Genomic DNA, 24822 nt, shown 5'->3' on the forward strand with positions numbered 1-24822 from the left:
CAGGCTGTAGGAGTGAAGACGTGACGCGGATGCTTTTCAAACAGTAACGAAATGAAGTACAACGTTGTGCTTTGCCAAAACAAACTTTAAAGTGGATACTGTCAGCAGGGAAGCTCATAAATTGATGCCAGAACTAATGTTCTCAGAGTTTTACTCTAAAACTATTAAAAAGTGCTTGTACAGACATGTCTCACGTCCTCTCCCTCTCAGGTGTGGCCAGGGGAGACTGTGTTTCCAGACTACACCAGCCAAAACTGCATCGACTGGTGGGTTGATGAGTATGTGCGATTCTCCAGGGAGATCAAACATGATGCCCTCTGGATTGTAAGTCAATTTTAAACGCATACAATAAAGGTTTGTATCCACAGATTAGCCGTTCGCCAACTGTAAAACCTGAAACTAACATTATTCTGCAGCCAATCACGCACACACAGGCGCAGCGGGCTTACATTTTTGTGATTTTCGGTGACAATTACTTCACTGTGGGCTAAACATCGGAGGCCAATAAAGAGCACCGAACACACGCGGACACAAACAGGCTGAAATTCATGTTATGCTGTTAATGGTGCCTCAGCAGGAAATGTGGATTTGGTCTCACTCATTACTCGGCTGTTTGCTGCAACACAAACAATTTCACATCTTACTTCAAACACTGTACACATATATATATATATACATACATATATATATATATATATATATATATATATATATACTTATATATAAATATATTTTTATATGTATATGTATATGTATATATGTATATATGTATATATATATATATGTATATATGTATATATGTATATATATATGTATATATATATATATATATATATATATATATATATATATATATATGTATATGTATATATATGTATATATATATGTGTATATATATATATGCATATATATATATGTATATGTGTATATGTATATATATGTTTATATATGTGTATATGTATATATATATATATATATATATATATATATATATATATATTTTTACTAAAATGATTATATGCTGAATATAATATATATATATATATATATATATATATATATATGTGTATATATATATATATATATATACATATATATATATATATATATATATATATATATATATATATATATATGTATATGTATATATATGTATATATATATGTGTATATATATATATGCATATATATATATGTATATGTGTATATGTATATATATGTTTATATATGTGTATATGTATATATATATATATATATATATATATATATTTTTACTAAAATGATTATATGCTGAATATAATATATATATATATATATATATATATATATATATATATATGTATATATATATATATAGAGAGCATATAATAATTTTACTAAAATTATTACTTGCTGAATATATATATTATATATATTATATTTATATATATTATATATAAAGCAATTAATACTTTTAGTAAAATTATTATATGCTCTATATATATATATATATATATATATATATATATATATATATATATATATATATATTATATTCAGCATATAATCATTTTAGTAAAATAATCCTGGATTCACAACACTGTTTTGGCAAGTTATAAATAATTATAATTTTAAGATCATTTGCTCAAACTTATTTCTGTGTTTTATCAAAACTCTCCTCTGATGCACTTGCAGGACATGAATGAAGTGGCTAATTTCAAGAAAGGATCAAAAAAGGGCTGTGCTGACAACAACCTCAACTACCCTCCCTACACTCCAAGTAAGACACTTATTATATATATATTTTTATATATATTAATATATATATATATTCTGTGCCATACTTGCTTTTCACGTCCACTTATATGATCCTCAATATCTGTGTTCCTTTAAAACGCTGTCGCGGCAGCATGATTTGCAAGTGCTCTTTCAAAACAAAACAATCACAAATCTAAATACCACACAACAGAGACATAGAGAATGTCGCGGGCTTGCAGCTTGAAGCCCAAAAGCTGTGCAAAAGTTGATAAATCCGCCACAATAGCTGATGAAGTAAGTTCAGGTCCAGAGAAAAACTCATCTAAAGTAGTTGGTCCCCGGTGAGGAATTTTGAAAATGACTCTTCTGCCATGTCTTTTATTCCGACTGTCTTCCAGACAGGATGATCATAACTGGAAAAGGCATGCTCCCCTGATGCCACCGTTTTATTGCACACCTCCTTAGTCATCCTCTTCCTCCATTGCTCTCTCTGTCTCTCATTTCCTCATTGTTCCCACTTCCTATTGCTGTATACATCAAAGTCTCTCATTCCTTCTGTCCCCATCTACCTCCTTCTCTCTCCTCCTCTCACTGAATCCTATATTTGTATGCATTCCCTACCTCCTCTCACCTTACCCCCATCACTTTACCTCCTTCATCTTCTCTCTCCCCCCAGAGGTCCTGGATGAGGTGATGTACAGTAAGACTCTGTGTATGGATGCCAAGCAGGCCTGGGGGAACCACTATGATGTCCACAGTCTGTATGGCTACTCCATGGTGCTGGCTACTGAAAAGTGAGTGCATTCATAATGTTAGAAAGAGTTTGGCCAGCTTGTGCTACAGAGGCCAACTCGCTGCCACCTCTGCAGAGCAATGCTGCTTTGGCAAACTCAAAATGCACTTTGTACTGTCGACACAGTGTCACACACACACAATCTTCAGAATCAAGTGCAGTGGAATCAGAGGCTTTTGAGAAATGCAAAGAGTTGTGGAGTTGACATAGTGCCGCCCAGCGACGTGAAGCTTGTGACTCTTGCCGAACATTTTGCAAGTTGGATCCCGTGTAATAAGTGCAGGAATCTGTTTTAATGAGCCCGGCTCCCTGGGTGAGCGAATGAATTTCTCATTAGGGTCTGGCGCTGAAACAGTTTCCAAACCCATTACTTTACACAAACCTACGGAGAGGCATCAGTGTGATTATAGGATATAATCATTGAGATATGGAAATTGATGAAGCATTAAGCAGGTTAACATTGATTAATGCTTTATTTATAGATGTAAAGGCAGGATGCTCATAAGTTGGTATTGTTAGAATGGATTTAGGAAACTCTGTGGACATCTGGCCTATTATACCGACACTTGCAGTTCAGCATAATGCCCTGTGCATGCACATTGCACACCAGTTTGTGCGTATCCTATAATCAATTAATGCTAATGAATGTATTCGCCATTAAGTAACACAAAGTGTGCAACATAAAGTGTGCCATGCGTCTGTATAAATGATGACATTGTTACGGGTGAGGCGTGTCTACAATGTCGCTCATTTCTGTTTCCATCAGAAAATTGCAAACAAGCACATAAGCAGTTTAAACAGAGAAGAGTAGACGAGGTCATCCTTCAGAGACAAAATAGGACAGTGAAGAGAGTCAGCGTGGCGTGTCAGCGAATGTCGCGGACGTATAAAGATGTTCACATTTATCCTAGTGCAGGAACTTGCTAGTTATTTCCTACAAGGCTAAAGTTGCCGTCAGTTGCCAGGATTTTAATATGCTCTAATGGTGATGGTACGGGAAATTGCATCAATTAGAAAGCAGCACACACCTGCACTAATGGGTTTTCAGCTGATGGGAAATAACAGCCCGTAAAAACTAAACAAATGCAATGCACACCCACACCGTGATGCAGAGATACATCATATGTGGAGCTTCAAAGTCAAAAAGTAGCGAAGAAGATTTCTGTTGCTCCTCGAACGGCAATAAATGAGACTTGAATGTTGAAACTGACTGCACAATGAACGCAGCTTGTTTCTCTTGGTACAGTATTACCTGTCACAAGGACACACTATACACATATACTGTATACACACACACACACACACAAATGCACTGGAGACCGTGAAACACAAGTCCTCTGACGTCAACATGCTGACTCAGCCCTTTGATATCGAAGGTAGTTTGTCTTTTGTTTTGCCTCCTTGCTCACTCCCTTCTTCCTCGTCTCCCTCTGTCCACTAATTAATATGTATTATTGGCAGGAGACGCATTGTGTAAACATCATCAGGGTTCGGTATTGTCATGGAAATCAATGCTGTTTTGATCAAACAAAATAATAATGTGCAATAGGGAGGAAAAAGTACAACTATCTCTGGCTTTGTCCCCATCTAGTATCCGTCTCATCTTTCTCCAGTCTTTCAGCATGTGTGTGTGTGTTTGATATCGGTTTCCCCCTCGAGCTGTCCGAGGCCCCCTTTCTCTCTTCGTCCTCGTGTCCCTTTGCTCTTAACGTCTTCCCTCTTCTCTCCCACTCTTGCTCTCCTCCTCTCCCTCCCACAGAGCTCTGCAGAGTGTGTTTGGAGAAAACCGTACGCTGATGTTGACCCGATCCTCCTTTCCAGGTGTGGGAAAGTATTCGGGTCACTGGCTGGGGGACAACGCTGCCAACTGGAACGACATTAAATGGGCCATCCCCGGCATGCTGGAGTTTGGGCTCTTTGGAGTTCCCTATGTGAGTAGCGAAGCTTTAAAGAAGGGGAAAATATTGTTCGTCTTACGATTAGAGTAAGTGAATTTGACAGGAGAAGTGTCTCTACCTGGTTATCGTGGCAGGGCTTAACAAGACTGCAAGGATTAATCTCTTCAGCTTTTAGTTACACATTTAAACATCACATTATGAAATTCAGTGTTAAGCCTTTTTACTTAAATTGTCACAGCGCAGAAAAAGTCATGTTTTGTTTGATTTGACGTGCGGGGAAAGAAAAACTCAGCTTCATATTGTAGCGAATATTAATTAGCACATTTCACTTGAGGCTCGGATTCCCTTCAGATAGTATTAATGAAAAAGACAGAAAATGCTCTTAGTTATGTAGAAAGCTTGAATCAGACAACAGTACTTTGAAACTAATCTTAGAAAGTTAGCCAGAGCCGTTACTCTTAGTTTCAGTTTAGTTAACATGTCGTTCTGCCGTTCAGAAGTTTCCCTCTTCTGATTCAGCTGCTAATTGAGATCTATGTTCAGGCGTAAGGATAAAGACAGAAGGGCAGGCAAGAAAAAGTGTGTCTGGAATGAGATCAATTAAAACGTCTGGAAGAACCCTGCTTCTCCACCACGCTCAACATAATACAAGACTGCTCGTCAGTACCCGAGTGGGCTCGGTGCAGCAAACTCGCACGGGTGTTGTTGTGGTAAGAAAACAACAGGAAGTTGAACCTCACACGCAAACACACACAAATGCCCACACACCTCCAGCTGTGCACGTCAGGTGGGCTCCTAGATGCCAACTAAATCCTGGTGGGACTGTGTCAAGCAGGTTTTAGGTTCTTCCGCACACACACACACACACACACACACGCGCTCGCACAAACAAACAGTGAGTGCAGGAGAAATGGGATTTGGATCGATTCCCTCCCATTGAGTCTGTAGTAATATGTGGCCAGTGATAAACAATAGAAAGCAAGCGGTCTCTGTGGACTGGCCTTTGAAGGAAGTCTCTTTATTGGACTCCATTGTGCAATTAATGTAAATAAAGATCACTGCCCACATCTACTGTCTGCCAGCACATCTTGACTGGATTGAAGAGACATAAAGAGAACCCTTTTAAAAGAAAATATCACGTTGGTGCTACTCTTCACGACTGCTGACTCTTCAGACTCAGTTTTTTGTGTTCTTTCAGAAGGTGCATGGACTGACATATACAGTATAATACATATATATATAGATCCACTTTATTTCATTACAATCGCTCGCTGGAATCTACAGCAGTTTGTCAAATGGCATGCCAACTGTAGCATCACAATACTCTGAATTTAACATTTAGGACATTAATAGAAATATATTGTAGGGTCTGGCTAAATGTCACGCTGCTGTCCCCAAATGTGTTTCAGATCGGAGCTGACATCTGTGGATTCTTTGACAACACCAGCGAAGAGTTATGTCGTCGCTGGATGCAGGTGGGAGCTTTCTATCCCTTCAGCCGGAACCACAACGCTCAGGGCTACAAGGTACTGTAAAGGCATTTTGTTCTACAATTCCTGTAACAGTCAGTTTTAGATTTATGTATCACACAGCCATTGTTTGGTCTAAAGTGCTGCAGGGTATACTCTTCATTTCATAACATTGCATAGGTGCTATAAAATGCCAAGTGGTTAAAAATAGAAACTTCTTTCAGTATCCATGGAGATTGTCATCACACCACAACTAGTGCAACTGTGTTGTAGAAACGGGAGCAGTGGGACCTCTTGTTTTGGGTTTAACACTGGGACTGTTGGCGGTTGGAAATCCATTATAGCTGCACTGGGTATCGGAACATCTGAGCCTGAAGTAAGACGGAGCTCAGAGTTCAGTCGCTCGCTGCCAGATTGATACTCATCAAAGAGATTGAGATTTTTACACTTTAGTAAAAGATAACGTTAATGCTGCATTATATTAAATTAGCCTACTGTGATACGCTGTGCCATATGGCGGATATATTGTACAATATCAAGGCAATTTCAGCTTAGGTGGCCCCCACGGGCATCAGATACTTAACTAACCTTTGAATGGGTGGTGTTATCTTCCTCCACTTACACACCGCTTCCTTCAGCTCCAGCTGTGGCTCTGGTTTTCATGGTGTCTTGATTTTCCTGAGATTTCGTGGGATAAATTGTATGATAATGAGTTAACATTAGAACAACAATCAACAGTTCTTGTTAGTTTTCAAAACGATGGTTCTTTGATGCCTCGATTTGCAAAACCCTCGAGAGATGGTCATGGGAAGACATTGACCTTAATTGGTGAAGGGTAGGACAGGTTGACAGATAGGACACTGCTTCATAATCAAATCAAATTTATTTATATAGCCCAATATCACAAATTACACATTTGTCTCAGTGGGCTTTACAGACTGTACAGGATACGACACCCTCTGTCCTTAGACCCTCTGTCCTTAGACCCTCTGTCCTCAGACCCTCTGTCCTTAGACCCTCTGTCCTTAGACCATCTGTCCTTAGACCCTCTGTCTTTAGACCCTCTGTCCTTAGACCCTCTGTCCTTACCCTCTGTCCTTAGACCCTCTGTCCTTAGACCATCTGTCCTTAGACCCTCTGTCCTTAGACCCTCTGTCCTTAGACCCTCTGTCCTTAGACCCTCGCATCGCACAAGGAAAAACTTCCTTAAAAGAAACCTCATAATTAAAGGGGGAAAAATGGTAGAAACCTCAGGGAGAGACTGAGGAGGGATCCCTCTCCCAGGACGGACAGACGTGCAGTAGATGTCGTGTGTACAGGATAAACAACATAGTACAAATACAACATTTGACAGAAATTATGGTGTGATCAAAAAAGAGAAAGTTTGGATGAATCCAGGAAAATGTCAAGAAGGCTTCCCGGTGTCCATTGAGGTTACTCAGCTTTGATTGGACCATCTCTGTTCAACTAACGGTACGTTAAGCTTAGGTACTTTTAAAAGCTTTTCTAGGCCAAAGCAGACCAGATTCACAATGACAGCAACTCTCAATAATTATAAGAAGAAGAATTTTGGACCATAATGAGAAAAGAGTGTTATTTATGTTTATCTTCAGCGAGCACACTATAAAGGTAAATGTCAGATCATTTAAAATGTCACGGAGAGACATGGGAAAAGCACCTGCTGAGCCTACAACAGTGTTTATATTGATGCCACTGAGCTATTATTGTAGACAAACACAAATAACTTGGTGGAGAGAAGTCAGTCTGCAGCGTTGAATAGCGTGAAAATTGTTGCTCTCACAACATTCTTCATGTGACATTTCCATCCTCATCACAGCGGCCAAAATAGCACAGCGTTGAGGTAAAGCTGGCGGGGGGGGGGTTGAAGAAGACAGGGTGTGTGCCGGAAGAAGGAAGGGGAGGAGGGGTATATCAGCTGGAGGACAGGGACATGATGATGATGAATCTGAAGTACGATTTCTACTAAACGAGACAGCTAATGTGTGACCTTTGCTTTGCCCTAATCATGGCTCTCATCACACGACCATGCGGGGCAGTCCGAACACACACACACACACACACATGCACACACACTGTCCTCATCACACTCTCAGGGGTGCCAAGGGCATAAATGATTAGCCAGATGAGAGAAGCACGGCCTGTTAGCCGCTAATCACCCTCTCACTCTCCACTATCGTTGAAATGAAATCATACTTCTTTCTCACACAATTTTCATCCTTTATTTCTCTCTTTCTAGTTTTGCGCATTCTCTTTTCAAACTCTGCTTTTACATTTGTCTTTTGTAAAGTTAATTTCCATCTTAATCTTTGTAATAAAGTATCACTATCCACTTATTCATGATGAATAAATTGGTTATGTAAAATAAATGTGCAATTTCAGCAGCTTTCTTTCCTCACACTTCACGTCAAGTCTCTCCATTTCCCCTCAAATGTATTCAAACAAGTTCTCTCTTTCATATGATCCTGTCTCTTTCTCTTTTGTTCCACCTGTTGATCAAAAACAAATCTTGTCTCGTTCATCAAACCTCTTTAGTCCATCGTTCTTTCTCCAGCCCCAGGATCCAGCTGCGTTCGGCCTGGGCTCAACCTTGTTGGAAAGCTCGAAGCATTACCTGAGGATACGTTACACACTCCTGCCTTACCTCTACACACTCTTCTACAAAGCCCACACCACGGGGGAGACAGTTGTACGTCCTGTCATGCACGAGTAAGTCATTCATCATATCTCTATCACATGTATAATATTGGTTTTACAGCGAGGTTTGGTGGAAGAGACTCCGATGGGAGAGCTGATCCACCTTAAACACACGTATGAACATCAATCTTAGTTAAATCAACAATATACAATATCACATATGAAGAGGTCGGGAGATCGTGGATGATGTGTTCGCTGGGAACGCCAAATATTGTAAAACATAATACATACAGCTGATGCCAATCAGCCAATACAAGCTCAACTATAACTTTAACTTAATTTGGCACTTTGCGTACTATGTAATGCAGGATTGTATTAGACTAAGGCAACCATATATTCAAGCAGAATATTATGTAACTCACAATCGGAGTGTTTGTGTGTCACGGCATCGGCAGGCATTGGAGAGAACATTAAATTAAATTGTCCAAATATGGAAACTGTGTGACGTTCAGAAGAACGTGTTGATGTTATGAGCTGGGTCAACGTATCTGCACTGTAAGCTTAATTGGACTTTTTAAGTGACCCTCAATGTGTTTTTTTGTTTCTTTCACTTTTGTTGAATTTGAATATTGAATAATGAATGATGGGGGTGGAAACAACGGTGTTATAATGTTTAACATACTACCATGGTTTGCCCCAAAGGTCGTCATGAAACAGCGGGAAGATACACGTGTTATAGTGTTTACCGAATAACATCTTTACACAATGAATGTATCAAAGATATCTTATTGATTCTCTTCTTTGTCGCTCCCAAGGTTCTACTCTGACATAACCACCTGGACAGTGGACCGCCAGTTCCTCTGGGGGAAACACCTGCTCATCACACCTGTACTAGACCCGGTAAGCCAGCGCACAAACAAAACAAGACAAACAACAACATGATTCAGTCCTTCAAGTGCATGTACTCAATTAAACATGTACTTGCATGTACTGTATCATATCTTCACACAGAAACTCACATAGGCCGACAGTGCATATAGAAACATGCATGTAGCACAGAGAGAAATGTGTCTTGCAGATGAGATGATCAGTTACTCACACACACACACACACACACACACACACACACACACACACACACTCTGACCTCCACTGGGAAAACATGACATGGGATTTTCTTTGTTGCCCTCCCCTCCTCTCATCCCTCTTTCTTCTCTCTTTCATATCCTCCCTCTTTTCTCTCAGCTCTAATGAGAGCACTGACCTCATTACTAGGAGATTAGAAGTGTAGATAGAAGTGTGTATATGCGTGTTTGTCTCAGTGTGTGTGTGTGTGTATCTGTGCGACTGTGTGTACTCATAAATGTGCGTGCCTGTAGGTGCATGTGTGTGCGTGCATACAAAGCGATTGCGGTCATGTCAAAGTGGCCTGATTAATAAGCAATTTAGCATGGCCTCTTGTGAATTACAGAATAGTGGAAAGCGAATTGGATTCATAGTGGGGCCGGGGACAAAGTAACTTCAATCAGTGTGATTGTGGCAAAGTTTCTAATACGAGAAGTGAAGGGTTTATGCTTCCAGTGCCTCGGGGTTTGAGCCGTCCTCAGGGTAGAGACAATGGAGGGACCATCAGGTGTGTAGTTTGTTGTTTTTTGCGACACAAAACACAAACAAGACTAAGACAAATGCACCTACTTTGGACATTTCAGAGGAACAGCTGAACTGTCGTGCAGTTGGAAACAGAGTAGGATGCAAATAAATCCTTTATCAGTGGGTGTGTTAGGGGCTGGCGTCAATCATGACCACCCGCTCGTTTTCTTTCTCTTTAAAATCAATCATCAAAGTGCCCGATTAATTAATAGAGAGAAATGTCAACCATATAAATGCATCTCTATGGAGGCAAATTATGACCTTGCTTGTGATGTGAAGAATGAATTCACAGTTCATTAAAGGTAAGCGTATTCGAATATGTTGCTTTACCGTGTTGCAGTCATGTGGAAAGTCTTTGAATGACACTGTAAGCAACTGCAGGGACAGTTTGGTTATTAGGGGGGCGTTTAATAGCCAGTCCCTGACGTACAGGCGACGCGTTCAGGCTTTTCATTTCTCACTTAATGCATCGTGGCACATTCGTACACAACACCGCCACATGTGCAGTATACAGTTGGAAAGTGCAAGTTATTTTTATTCTCAGCTTGAGAGAGTTCACATTTCAAATCAATTTGGTGAACAAATCATCCACAAAAACAAAGTTTGTAAGGTTTCGAGAAACGTTTGTTCATGTGCCCAGAATCTGGGTTAAACCAAACCTGAGCAAAGCACCACAGATGCACCATGCTGCTTGGTCAATACTGACAATCAATACCTACAAGACCTGAACCTCTGAAGTTCATGACAGGTAGAGAAATACCAAATAGATCCAAGACAGCAAGGAACAAATATGGATCTGATAAAAATGCAACATTAATGGCATAAAACAGCCAATAAAGTCACTCATTGACAACAAGTGTGTGGTTTTGAGCAATGGAAAGTATTAACACTGTATCTTAATATTAAATGATCTACATAAAGTTGTGTCTGTAACTCAGACTCACTGTAAATTATGATTTTTCTTCTCCAAGGTATTATGTTTTTTTATTACAAAACATAGACTGTGAAAAACAACCTTTATCTGTTGTAGATAAGTAGCAGCAGCAGTGAAGCACACCAACACACACTAACGCACACTAACACACACTAACGCACACTAACACACACTAACACACACTAACACACGGACCTCCTGACGGATCTGATATGTGGCTGAATATTCTTTGGTGGCGACAGGATGCTGCTGAGGTTTAAACCAGGGTGAGGGCAAGTATTAAGAATAGAGCGGCGACTATCTGTTACAGACGCATCAGGCTGTGAAGGGCCACATGAAGAGATAGTGTCGTCCACTTGAGTGAGGTCACCTGCTGATCTTTAACAACCCTCTTCATCCTACCTCCTCTTTTCTTGATTGTCATATCTCTCTGCCTCTTCTCCTCTGTCTCCCTTTCTCTAATGATGCTCTTGCTCCATCATTCAGATCAGTCGATGCTTTAACCTTGATCTCCGTGATAAACAGGGGATATCTCCTGCACTCTCACTCTCTCTCTGTCATCGCCTCTGGTCGTCGTCCATGCTTCCACTCTCCCCCCTCTTGCCCATTACTCCCTTTACTTTTTTAGCTCATCCTCTCATCAAACGTTTGCTCCCTCATCTCATCTGCATTCTCTTAATCAGCTCCTGTCAACTCACCCTTGTGATCCCTTTTTATTTCATCCCACCCCCTCCCTCACTCTTTTTCTGCCTCTCTCATCTACCTCGCCGACCATCTGATCATTCTGCCAGTATGAATCTTAAGCCCACCTGATCAAATCTTACCTCATGGCTAACTGAGCTTCAGTAATCTAAATGAGGATGCAGGCCTCATGCCTTGTCCCTCTCAATCACAGTTAGCAGCCATGCTAAGTCCTGCAGTCCCTTCCCATTAGTCAGTGTGGTGAGTGATAGGCGCCGCGAGCAAATCAGACACCAGAAAACGAGGTATAGGGGGAGCATCCATTTCCCGAGGCTGTCATCCCACAGGCTGTGCAGCAGTTGTGACAGGTGATCTGCCTCAAACTGCCAATGCGGACCCCAAAGACGACATTAAGTCATTGAATTCGGTTTGCCAGCCATTATATCAATATTTCTCTGTCATATTTTAGTCTTTATAGAGTTTCACATGTACCTTTTTGGGTGTTTTGCATTTCAAATGTGCTCTTTTTTGCCTTTTATTCCTTATTCTCTTACCTGTTTGTTCTTTCCTGGCCAACTGTCAACACTTCTTGTTCCTCGTACGAGGCCTCAGAGGCCTACGCAATCACACATGCTGCTGATACGTGTTTGTGAAAGAAAGAGAGAGATGTTGGTGCCATTGGCGCCTTTAAACAAGGGCCTCCACAGCTGACATAGTGTAATTCACAATGTATGTATTTTTAGAAGGACCTCTAGTTCGCACTTTCTTTCGCTGCGCTTTCTCTGTTTATCCGCCTCTCCCCCCCCCCCCCCCGTACGTTCAGCCCTGTCAGAAAGAGCAGGGAAGTGACAATGCTATCAAAGGCTTGGCGCTCTTCTATTGATTGCTCCTGTCTGTCCATCACCTTAAGCTATCAAAGGCTGTCACCTATCAGTCGTCGCTTGATGCTGTCTTTTCCATCATCTGTTGCATCAGAGAACTGTAGACAGAAATGTCACAAGGGTTTTGTGGAAACTTTATATCAGATGCTACGCAGTTTTGAAATGTCTGTCCTTGATGGAAACATTTGATCTGCTTCTTATTTATTATTAAATTGCACTGAGTGGCGAGAAATATAGCGACTTCATTTTGTGCTGTAATGTAGCTTCTCTGTTCCTGTTTAGCCCTGTAAGATTAAAGCGTCAGGATTGGTGCGACAACAAACATGATAACACATAGATTTGTTCAAATATGCAAACATATGGCAATACATTTTCTTCTGGTTTTTCTGCAGGGTGTGGACAAAGTGCGAGCATATGTCCCGGATGCCGTGTGGTATGACTATGAGACGGTAAGACTATATTCTGCTAAAGTAGTTTCCTGTGAAGGACATGCTCTTCCTCTTCAGATGAGAAATCATCCAGAGTTTGTTATACATGTCAATTATTTCATAGACATTCAGCAGACATTGCAGACACTTCAACTCTTCCAGCTGAAACGACCGGCGACAAACTGAATGTTCTCCAAGTGAAGTGCACATAAAACAGATTATTTCTTTATATTCTCTCTTATGATTGCCATAAATGTATGTCTAGATTTATACTTTAGTTAGAAAGCACAGCGTGGGTGTCCCTTGTGTTCTTTTCCTACTCAATTTACCTACATGAAGAAGACGGAATATTAAAAACACCTTTCAATAAGGCAAAATAAATAACCAAAGAGTAGAATCAAAGTCATTAATATCATGAGCGTATACATATGATAAACTGTTATTGCTTTGTACAGGCGCACCTGATTAAACATAAAGGTGTAGTGCTCAAAAAAATATGTTTGAAAAATGGCTGATAATTATAAATTTACGCTTGTGGAATTAACACATCCACAAAGAACATGTGTCGCATGAAAGTCTTAGCCTCAAGTTCTTTGTTTGAGACAGAGAGACGAGAGCGATAAGACAGAGCGAGAGAGAGAGAGGACAAAGATAGAGTGAAAGAGGACAGGGAAGAGAGGAGAGAGACTATCTCCCTGACAGAGAGATAAAAGAGGTGTTGAGCTCCTTTGGGACCTTATTTGGCGATGTAAAGCGCCCACTGATCAGATGAACGATTAGATTGGCTGTCTTGCCGCCGGCCCCTTGTCCTGGTTGGTCCCCTGTGATTATCTGGGTAGGAGGATGGAAGGGTTGGGCAGGAGGTGGGGGGGGGGGGTATACAAAATGATGGTTAAACTAAGAGAAAGTAGGTTAAAATGACGTGACATGGAGAGAGAAGTAAAGCAGGACGAGAGGAAGAAGAGGGGGAGAGCAATAACAGCTTTTAGAGGAGTGGGAAGATGGGAGGTTAGGCCAGCAGGAATAAGGAGAAGAAGAGAAGACAAGGCTAGAGAAGACCTCCTTAAGGCAGACAATGAGGGGGTGATAAGATCTGAAATTGCTTGTAGACGCTCCACTAACTCCAGCCCACACACTCGCCCATACTCTACTGTACTGCGTAAAATGGTATACGCACACACACACACACACACACACACACACACACACACACACACACACACACACACACACACACACCTCCATGGGAATGGAGGAAAATGGGATATATAAAAAAAAAAGAATTAGAGCAACACAAGAGAGAATAACATGACACGGAGAAGGAAGTAGGTAGAAGGAGAACGAGAGGAGATGGAGAGAAGAGAGTTTTAAATTGTTTTAGGCTGGTCTGAGGATTTAGTCCTCAGGGGTTCAGAAATTAACTGCGCTCTATCTGGGCCCTGAAAGAAACGAGGGGCAGAGAGAGACACACACAGTGAGAGAGAACTGTGTCTCCTCATGTCAACGCTTCTTAGCAGCACAGAAACGTACAACGATGACATCATTAAAATGCAATAAATAACACATTTGACATCCTCTTCGTTTCACATTAATTGCATTCTCTGAACTTTTTAGTGTGCGTTTGAAATATGATACAACACACTGTCTAAAATGAGGCTTGAGTTTGAAGCTACAAGAACATGTGGTACATAAGTGATGACTAAAGGGTCAGTTCACCCAAAGTAAAACAACACATATAGTTTCTCATGTACCTCTCGTCGTATAGCCATGCACGTGAGTTTGGCTTTATTTAATCAGATTTTCAGACATCCATCTTTAAAATGTCTGACAATACAATAGAGGTGAATGGAGTTTAAGTTGTGGAGCTCACAGGTTTACCAATTACAATAGTGCATGAACCACAAACGTTGTTGTGAACAGATATCATAGGAACGTTTCCAATGCTGTTGTAAGAGTTGGCGCAGGAAAGTCTTCACATTTGAAAAAGTGAATTGTAGATTTCACACAAACCCAAAGTCAGTATTTTCCAGCCCTGTCTTGAACACAATGACGGTCCTAACCTGGAAATGTGCAATTTGGAGATTATGTGGCCCACAGAGCTTCACATGGGGAAAGGTATGAGAGTTAATGGATTCAGTTGTCCTACCGATCAGATGGAACAACTGGCAGACCGAAGAACTCATGTTGATATGCATCTGCCCGCTGAAAAACTTGGTTTACACATCAGAGGTGGGGCGATCCTCCCCACGCAGAAACCTGACGTCACCACCACCTACAGGTACACACACACACACACACACACACACACAGACAAACACACACACAAATACACATATAGCAATTACATGTGAGGTTCGTTCATATTATCATGCACACACTCATATATATACTCTGATCAATCACCGCATTTCCATAAAGAAAAATCCAAAATGCATCACAATATATTTGATTAGTGTGCACTGATTAATTAATGTACCGTTCTGTGATTGATTGAATTGTAATTATATGTGCGTATGGTGTTTGTACTTTGTGTTTATGTGTACGTCTCTAGTCGGCGTCACCCCATGGGATTGATCGTCGCTCTTGATGACATTAAGCAGGCAGCTGGGGAGCTATTCTGGGATGATGGAGATTCCAGAGGTGTGTGTGTGTGTATGTGTGTGTGTGTGCAAATGACTCGATGTGTGTGTGAGACAAGATCTTACACATCTTGTTATTACCACTCATTACGGGCACTTTCTTTTTTTATGAGCATCAAATTGAAGCTCTTATCTTGTTAAACACAAAGCATCACATGAGTCAGAGTGACTGTTCACACACTGTCAGTGAGCTCACACACATTAACAAGTGAAGGTCAGCGACAAACATTAACGTCTGTTTCTCCTTCTTCTTCTTCTTCTTCTTTACAGATACAGTTGAAACAGGCAACCACATCCACTACCAGTTCTCTGTTGCTTATGTAAGTGTCATGCATGTGTAATTAATGACAGTGATGCTTCCAGTACGTAAGCATTACACAGGGGGGGGGGGGGGGGGGTACAGACAGAAAATCTACCTGAATGTTTCTAGGGGAAAGGAGTTTTGGGAGTTTATATAAGTTGGTTGCTTAACCAGTGAACATGATAGAAGGAAGATGTGTAAGCTGTGACTCAGCATATAATTGTGTGTCCTCTGCCTTTTAGGGAGTGCTGACTATGCAGGTGATCCACGCCGGTTACAAGGACCCAAACAACCTTAAGTTTGAGAACATTACCGTCCTTGGTGTGCCTGATGCTCCCATCGCCGTCTCTGTGACTCACGTGAGCACCGTGAACTCTACCACCGCGGTGACGAACTCCAGCGTACAGTATGATGGAGCCAAGAAGGTAAACACACACACACACACACACACACACACACACACACACACACACACACACACACACACACACACACACACATGGACATCGCCGTGCAACAATGCAAGAAATAAAGGGCAACTATTGTTGTTTGCCAGGGGAATTTACCTTTATAGAAAAGGCATTCAAATGTTGCATCAAAAACAATTTAACAACATAACTTGCAATATAAATGTGCATTTATTAGCCAGGGACTGAGTTATATTCCTCAGGGGGGAATAGAGACCAGATCAGGAATAAACAAAGTGACTGGATGTGTGGACTTTAAAACAAACGTTGCTCTGTGTCTGCTGAAAATGTAAATAGGGAACTTTTTGCTCACGTATTTCATATCAATCTTTATAAATGTGAAAGTATGTCAGTACTGTGTTTACAGCCTGTTCTGCAGTGGCACAGAAATGTAATATATTGTTCTGCTTTAAAACATTTAAGTAGTAGTAGAAGTAGTATTATTAGTAGTAGTATTATTATTATTTGTATTAGTATTAGTAGTAGAAGTAGTATTATTAGTAGTAGTATTATTATTATTATTTGAATTAGTATTAGTAGTAGTATAAGTAGTATTATTTGTAGTAGTAGCAGAAGTATTATTAGTATTATTAGTAGTAGAAGTAGTAGTATTTGTATTAGTATTAGTAGTAGAAGTAGTAGTATTTGTATTAGTATTAGTAATAGTATTAGTAGTAGAAGTATTAGTAGTAGTATTATTATTATTTGTATTAGTATTAGTAGTAGTATAAGTAGTATTATTTGTAGTAGTAGTAGAAGTATTATTAGTATTAGTAGTATTATTAGTATTATTAGTATTAGTATTACTAATAGTAGTAGTAGTAGTAGTATAAGTAGTAGTATTTGTATTAGTATTATTAGTAGTAAAAGTAGTATTATTGTATTAGTAGTAGTAGTAGTAGTAGTATAAGTAGTATTAGTAATAGTATTAGTAGTAGAAGTATTAGTAGTAGTATTATTATTATTTGTATTAGTATTAGTAGTAGTATAAGTAGTATTATTGTATTAGTAGTAGTAGTAGTAGTAGTATTATTAGTATTATTAGTATTAGTATTACTAATAGTAGTAGTAGTAGTAGTAGTAGTAGTAGTAGTATTAGTATTAGTATTAGTATTACTAATAGTAGTAGTAGTAGTATTAGTATTAGTATTAGTATTACTAATAGTAGTAGTAGTAGTATTATTAGTATTAGTATTACTAATAGTAGTAGTAGTAGTAGTAGTATTATTAGTATTAGTATTACTAATAGTAGTAGTAGTATTATTAGTATTAGTATTACTAATAGTAGTAGTAGTAGTAGTATTAGTATTAGTATTAATAATAGTAGTAGTATTATTATTATTAGTAGTAGTAGTAGTATTAGTAGTATTATTGTATTAGTAGTATTAGTATTAGTATTAGTATTAATAATAGTAGTAGTATTATTATTATTAGTAGTAGTAGTAGTATTAGTAGTAGTATTATTGTATTAGTAGTAGTAGTATTAGTATTAGTATTAATAATAGTAGTAGTATTATTATTATTAGTAGTAGTAGTAGTATTAGTAGTATTATTGTATTAGTAGTAGTAGTAGTAGTATTAGTAGTATTATTATTATTTGCTGTGGCTGTTGTTGTTTGTTGTATTTCTGATTTTGAATCTGTATTTGTGAATTGCATAATTGTAAATGATTAATTGTCTGTAGGTTGTATTGGCAGGTTAGAAGTGCAATATATAAATAATAAGCTCCACATAGTCATAACATGTGAACAACTCCTCTGTTTGAAGTATTTCCTCTGTGAGAAAGACCTTGAGAGTGATACTTGGTGCTGATGCAGGACACGTGCACAGTGGAGGAGTACAGCAGTGGCTACACTCGCCATTTATTTCAACAAGACTGGAACCATTAGTGTACATTTCAAGGTTAGCCTCTAAGTGTAAGAAATGATAACAATTGACATTAGGTGAAGATCGTAACAGCTTTGGTGTGAGCGTGTGTATCAGAATGAGAAAGAAAGAATGAGAAAGAATTACTGAGCAATGGTCCCACAGTAAGTGCCCACGGTTATAAGAGTATATAAGGTGTCAGGAAAGGTTCAGTAAAGTATTACTATAGAGATTTGCTTTGTGGGCTTGTGTATATTTGCGTGTGCACGCACGTTCATGTGTGTGTGGCCAGGGCTGTGCTTGTGTAAATCCTCAAGGTCTCTGTGGTCACACACACACACACACACACACACACACACACACACACACACACACACACACACACACACACACACAAGCATGCATTTATCAAATGACTCTCAGCAGTAATCATTTCCTTGGGGTGAAGGGTAAATGTGCTGTTAAACCTAAACTCCGGCTTGTCATGTCCATCAGTCTTTGTATGCCAAGTCGGACTGGGCCTTGAACATTGCTCACATCCGCCGAACGTCATTAGGTCCACACACATTTGAATAGAACAGTACTTTACGTTGGCTCCCTGTATTTTATATTGTGCTTTGGTTTGATTGCGTTAAGCTTTTTAAACAAAATAAGTTCCTGCATACTGTAGTGCAGGGGTGTCAAACTCATTTTAGTTCAGGGGCCACATGCAGCACAATTTGATCTCAAGTGGGCCGGACCAGTAACATCACAGCATGATAACATATAAATAACAACAACTCCACATGTTCCCCTTTGTTTTAGTGCAAAAAAGTACAAATACATTCTGAAAATGTTCAAATTTGATCTTTTTACAAAACATTATGAACAACGTCACGAGTCACGAGTATCTGGAACAGTATTTTACTTTATGATCAAAACAACTAATTTATACACTTTGCAAAGTCATCCCGCGGACCGGTTTTGGCCCCCGGGCCGCATGTTTGACACCCCTGCTGTAGTGCATGTCCTTGTGCCTTTTCTCTTCCTCTCTTCCCTCTGACTCTCCTTTCCTCTATTCATTTCTCTTCTTCTTTCTAAACATTCTTCTGCGCTAATTGAATTACCGAAGCTTGATTCCAAACTCAAATGATACACGGAGAAAAAAAGACGGATGAAGATCCCAGACGTCTACTCACCAGCTGAGGAGGTATCAGATGGTGACAGTAGTGACTGGAGTGAACGGGGCTCCCTGAGATTTGTTGTGAGAATGACTCGCATATTCCCGTCAGAGGCTGTTCAAACAGCGAGGGAAATTAACAGCTGTGTCTTAATTGATACCTCATGCAGCGTCAAGTACACATTGTGTCTCAAGGAAGCCTCTCTGGGCATGTTCTTGCATTGGCATCCATGGATAAAAAAAAAAATCCCTTTCTCCAACCTTTTGTCTTCATCACACACACACACACAGGTTATGTTCCTGCGTGGCCTCCTCTTGACTGTCGGTGAGACTTATCTAGTGCAGTGGGAACTGGAGTTGAGTGAGAACCAGCGCTTTGACTGCCATCCAGAGGAGAAGGCAGATAAGGCTAAGTGCGTGGCCAGAGGCTGCATCTGGGAGGTGAGGGGTGACACAGATGAGGCTCACAAGCACACATCATGTACATTATTATTTCTGTATTCTATCATTCTTTAAATCATTCTTTCTGTCCGTACTAAGGAAAGCAACATCGAACATGTTCCATGCTGCTTCTATCCAAAAGACTACGGATACACCATTACGAAAAACGAAGAGACGACCTCAGGCATGACGGTTGATATCACTCGGAACAAGAAGTACAGGAGCAGTGGTCGCCCAGATTCACCAGACGTTGACAGGCTCCGTGTTGAGATCCGTTACCACAGCAGCTACATGCTGCAGTTTAAGGTGTGTGTTTATGTGTGCTGGTGCATTCTCTTGCATATCATGTTTCTTTCCCCACACTGCATGTTTGACTAGTTTTCTTTATTTTTAAAACATCCATCCTGCTGAAACACAAACCTTCCCTCCCTGTCCAGATCTGGGACCCGGCCACAGAGCGTTATGAGGTTCCAGTGCCGCTGTCAGTTCCCACTACTCCTGAGACTAGCAAGAGCAATAGGCTTTACAAGGTCGAAGTTACCAAAAACCCATTTGGCATCCAGGTCATACGGAAAAACACAGGAACCAAGATGTGAGTATTTCAGTTGTACGAGTGGTTCAGGTGGGCTGAGGTTGCTGTTGCGTGTTCTGCATGTTTTACTCTGAGTTTTGGGTTTGTTACTATTCTTTTGGGGTATCTTTCATCAGTCTCTCTGACAAAATAAATTGTGTTTCTGTGGTTTTCCATATCTTTAAATTGGTATCCACTGCTTACCGTGCACGGCAGCTGGATTCTCCCAATATCACAAGATCGTGCAAGAATCCCACGATCACATATCAGCACCTTGGTCTGAGCCTAACGCAGGTGGACCACCCACCTCTGATTACCAGGTGTTAACATCACATTTCATGATATAGACGAGTCCCACACACTTGACTGTATTTCAGCGTTGGCATTGTGAGGTTCAGGGATAGCCAACAGGAGATGGAGTGTTATTTTCAACCCATAAAATGCCCATTTAGTAAGAAATGTCAACATTTACACCAGACAGTAGTCATATAATCTAGTTTACAGTTCAAAAACCATGTTTAATAAATACATGATATACTGTCCTCATCATTAGGTTCAATGAATATGCATAGCCCGCATTTGTTTTTCTACAAGCACGATGTAATCCCTTCTGGTTGTCCCACAAATTGGCCCCTTTAGGGCGGTGATACACCAGGCCACGTTGGGCAATATGGATGCTTCCATTAACAAGCAATACAGTGAGACATGGGGTAACAATTCTATTCAACTATTTCTAGGCAAGAAAGTCTTTTTTTCCCCTCCCCCTGTGAGATTAAAGTAACAATGCTGAGTCAACTCCTCTGGCACTGTTACCCAATCAGATATGCTCAGGAAAGTTGCCCAGTGTATCAGAGCCTGAAGTAGTTTCCTCTTGTTCAGCAGTCACGATGATGTCACACGGAGCAGTCGAGCGTCTGAAAGGCTTTTCAAAGCATATCTTTAAGCGAGGGTGACATTATTTTGTAGTTAAGCCTTTCGATGTTGTTTAGAAGTGTCAGTTGAAATTGTACTAATTAAAATGTATGAAGTATGTTGAAGGGATGCCTGCAGTTCCTGCGGGTTATTACGCTTATTTATGTCAAACATATTGTGAATAACTCCGTTTGACAATAATTCCCTCTCCCTCCATCTCTCATTGATGTAATCCTCTGTCACTTGCTCCTCAGCTGGGACTCCTCTGTGCCAGGTTTTACATTCTCAGACATGTTCATCCAAGTGTCCACTCGACTGTCGTCGGAGTACGTGTACGGCTTCGGAGAGACGGAGCATCCCACCTATAAGCACAACCTCAACTATCACACCTGGGGTATGTTCGCCAAGGACCAGCCTCCCGGTGTAAGTATCACACTTGACCACATACATGCACACACGTGGGAAATAAGTAAAGCACTCGTGTTCATCAGATTTCACACTTGTGTTGCTGCATAGTTTGCTAGCATGTCATCTGTGTGAAGGAAGGTCTGACTGCTAATGATTTCACATGATAACACATGTTGACATTTTGACAGTTGCAACGTTTGTTCCACTCTTTTTTTAAAAACATTAGCTTGTTCCATTGATTGTGTGCTGGTTAAAGGTTTATGTAGCAGAGCACCCTGCACTGAAGTGTCTTTCACATCACACCCTCTAGAGACCGCGGAGGTGACTTGTAAACAACCTTCCTACACAGTATATAATAGTGTCTTTCTCACATTCTTGTCACTTTGATGAGGTGCGTTTGATATGAGCGGCAGTTATAGAGTGTCATCATGTTTTCCCTACTGGTGTCAGGGCCCGACAGTTTGAGGTTTCCACCTGCATCAGCATTATCAAGTCTAATTGCTAAGCTGTCAAGACAGCTCCACAGGGATCAGACAAATGTTACAGGGCCCTTTGGAGAGGGGAATTGAAGTTAGGTGAGGAAAAAATGAAAGAAAATGGGTTTAAAATGAGAAACTATAGGCTAGACATGGTGACACGGACTCTTTATGTACACAGTCTTTGATATGTTGTAAAGTGAAAAAGGATAAGAGAACAATTTAACAATTAAGGAGTTTGCCACATAAACAAGCATTTTTGATTAGCTTCATCTGATTTAGGGTTAGGTCACTTTCAGTCACATTACTGAAGAATAGCTAAACCTACATTGTTTAGGTAGTGAATGACTTGTTCTGTCACTCTCCATTGTCTCTGCTACATCTGCTAAAGCCTCAATAACCTACGATATACCTTGTTTCACCAGCGCTCTGCCATTACCGAATGTTGGTAGCTTTACGGCCGAACCAAAACTCACATAGAAAAAAAGATGACTTCAAAGGAACAGACAAAAAACCCAACAAAATAATAAACAAATTGAATGTCACACATATTCAAATCAGAGCGTATCATCTGATTCTACTCTCATGGGTCTGTTTTGTTTAAATTTCGCACAGATATAGCCACAAGGATACACAACTGCAGCGACATGAAAGAGAGATATGGTTTGAGGTTGAATAGTTGATAGTAGAGGGAAACTCAGACTTTGTAGTGTTCTCTGGAGGGGATGTATCCGGTCATTAACTAGGTTGTCTGCCATAGAATATAACGGGTAATATAAATACAAAGTTTTACAAAGCACCAAGTTTCTATTTAGAAGAGTGTCCGTAGATGAAACTGTTGCAGAGTGAAACATGTAATGTACATGCAGATGTGTGCAGAATGAGTGTGTCCATACATTACAAACACTGACCGAGACAGAGCAAGAGAACGCAGTCACTGGCTGTCGCTCTTTGTTAGTGGACGAGCGAGCGACCTTTCTCCTTCTCGAGTCAGGCTCTCACACATGGCACATGGCAAGAAAAGCCTACATCCAGAAGATGGCACAGACAGAACCAGTCTTTATAGACATGATATTACAGTTTAACATCCTTCTTCTGAACCAGAGGTGCAGGAGGCTGATGGAGTGTGACGTGCCCATGAGTTTCCTTGCAGGACAGTGACATCTGAAATTGGCAGATTTCCTGTCCCTCGCCACCTTCTCTCTCTCTCTCTGTTCCTCTGTCTAGTTCCATCCCAGTAACAGTGGGACACTCACAGAGGGAACACTCACTCCAGACCACACTCTCAAACTCAACTCGCACGATAGAGAACAGTGCAGTAACATTTGCACGCTTACTAAAGCAGACGACAATGTCTGCATGCAGGAAATCAATTCACATGTGATGCATTTTCACAAACAAAATTAAGACGAACTAAATGTCTGACTTCAGCCGCACGAGCTGATTAAAGTAGCGGTTAATCAGGCATCATAAACTCACTGAGTGTGGTAACCACCAAGCTAAAGTTTAGTCATCATTTGTAATTATTTGAATGCTACATTTAGGACTTCCTGATTTAGTTATAGCAGCCGGCAGTAACTTCGAGCTTCCGTCTCAGTTCTCCGTCGATGTCTTCAAACTCAAGCCAGAGGGATCTTTGGGGTTTTGGATTGGGTGACATAACTAACACAAAAAGTATATATTTAAATACATGTTTAAGTCTGTGCACGTTCATTTGCATAGAGGATAGTTATAGGAATATTTTCCCTATTTTTGCGAAAGCCAGAACTGGGAGCAAGCCTATTACAGCAGTGACTTTGTCATACCTGTAAATACAATGAGAAATGCTCATGAATAAACAAAGCAAGTAATCATTAGTAGAAGCCACAGAACAGACCAATTCCTTATCCAACATCAACCCATCTCTCAGCGACTCCTTCATTCTTACTCTCTGTTTCTGTGCGACAGTACAAGAAGAATTGCTATGGAGTGCATCCCTTCTACATGGGCCTCGAGACCACAGCTCATGCTCACGGTGTGCTGCTACTAAACAGCAATGCCATGGGTGAGAGAAACACAAACACAAAAACATGCATGCACAAAGACACACACTTGCACACACACACACATGAATTGCCAGTAGATGCCATGTGCAAATTCAAACAACCACCAAATGCACACATAATCACACTCAATGACTTATGCAGTGAGAATTCATGTATTAATGAGTGAGGCTATTTCCCATGTTTTGAGCACATGTCCTTTGCGGAGAGCCTTATATAAGTCCAACATGGCGTAATGAGCACTTTCTACCCATGTCCACTTCTCCATATTTGCATACTGAACAGTAATACATACTACAAATATAAATGAACATGCACACATACTCACTTGTACTGCTATATCCATGCATTTCTCAACTTGCAAAATAATAAGCTGAGTTATGTATTGTGTGCCTATGTCCCCTTAAAAGTTATT

General features: G+C 40.2%; 1 protein-coding gene across 1 annotated transcript in view; it reads left to right on the forward strand.

Annotated features, from left to right (window-relative positions):
• The window catches only part of si (sucrase-isomaltase), a 59012-nt gene that overhangs the window by 24063 nt on the left and 10127 nt on the right, over positions 1-24822 (forward strand). Inside the window, 17 exon segments of the mRNA XM_029446109.1 lie at positions 211-324; positions 1674-1758; positions 2413-2530; positions 4289-4460; positions 5837-5953; positions 8469-8623; positions 9367-9451; positions 13090-13146; positions 15279-15403; positions 15677-15765; positions 16035-16084; positions 16308-16490; positions 19849-19998; positions 20098-20304; positions 20436-20590; positions 21736-21904; positions 24313-24409. Coding sequence (XP_029301969.1) covers positions 211-324; positions 1674-1758; positions 2413-2530; positions 4289-4460; positions 5837-5953; positions 8469-8623; positions 9367-9451; positions 13090-13146; positions 15279-15403; positions 15677-15765; positions 16035-16084; positions 16308-16490; positions 19849-19998; positions 20098-20304; positions 20436-20590; positions 21736-21904; positions 24313-24409 — 2128 coding nt within the window.

The sequence above is a fragment of the Cottoperca gobio genome, chromosome 13 (assembly GCF_900634415.1).
Source record: "Cottoperca gobio chromosome 13, fCotGob3.1, whole genome shotgun sequence".
Taxonomy (NCBI): Eukaryota; Metazoa; Chordata; class Actinopteri; order Perciformes; family Bovichtidae; genus Cottoperca; species Cottoperca gobio.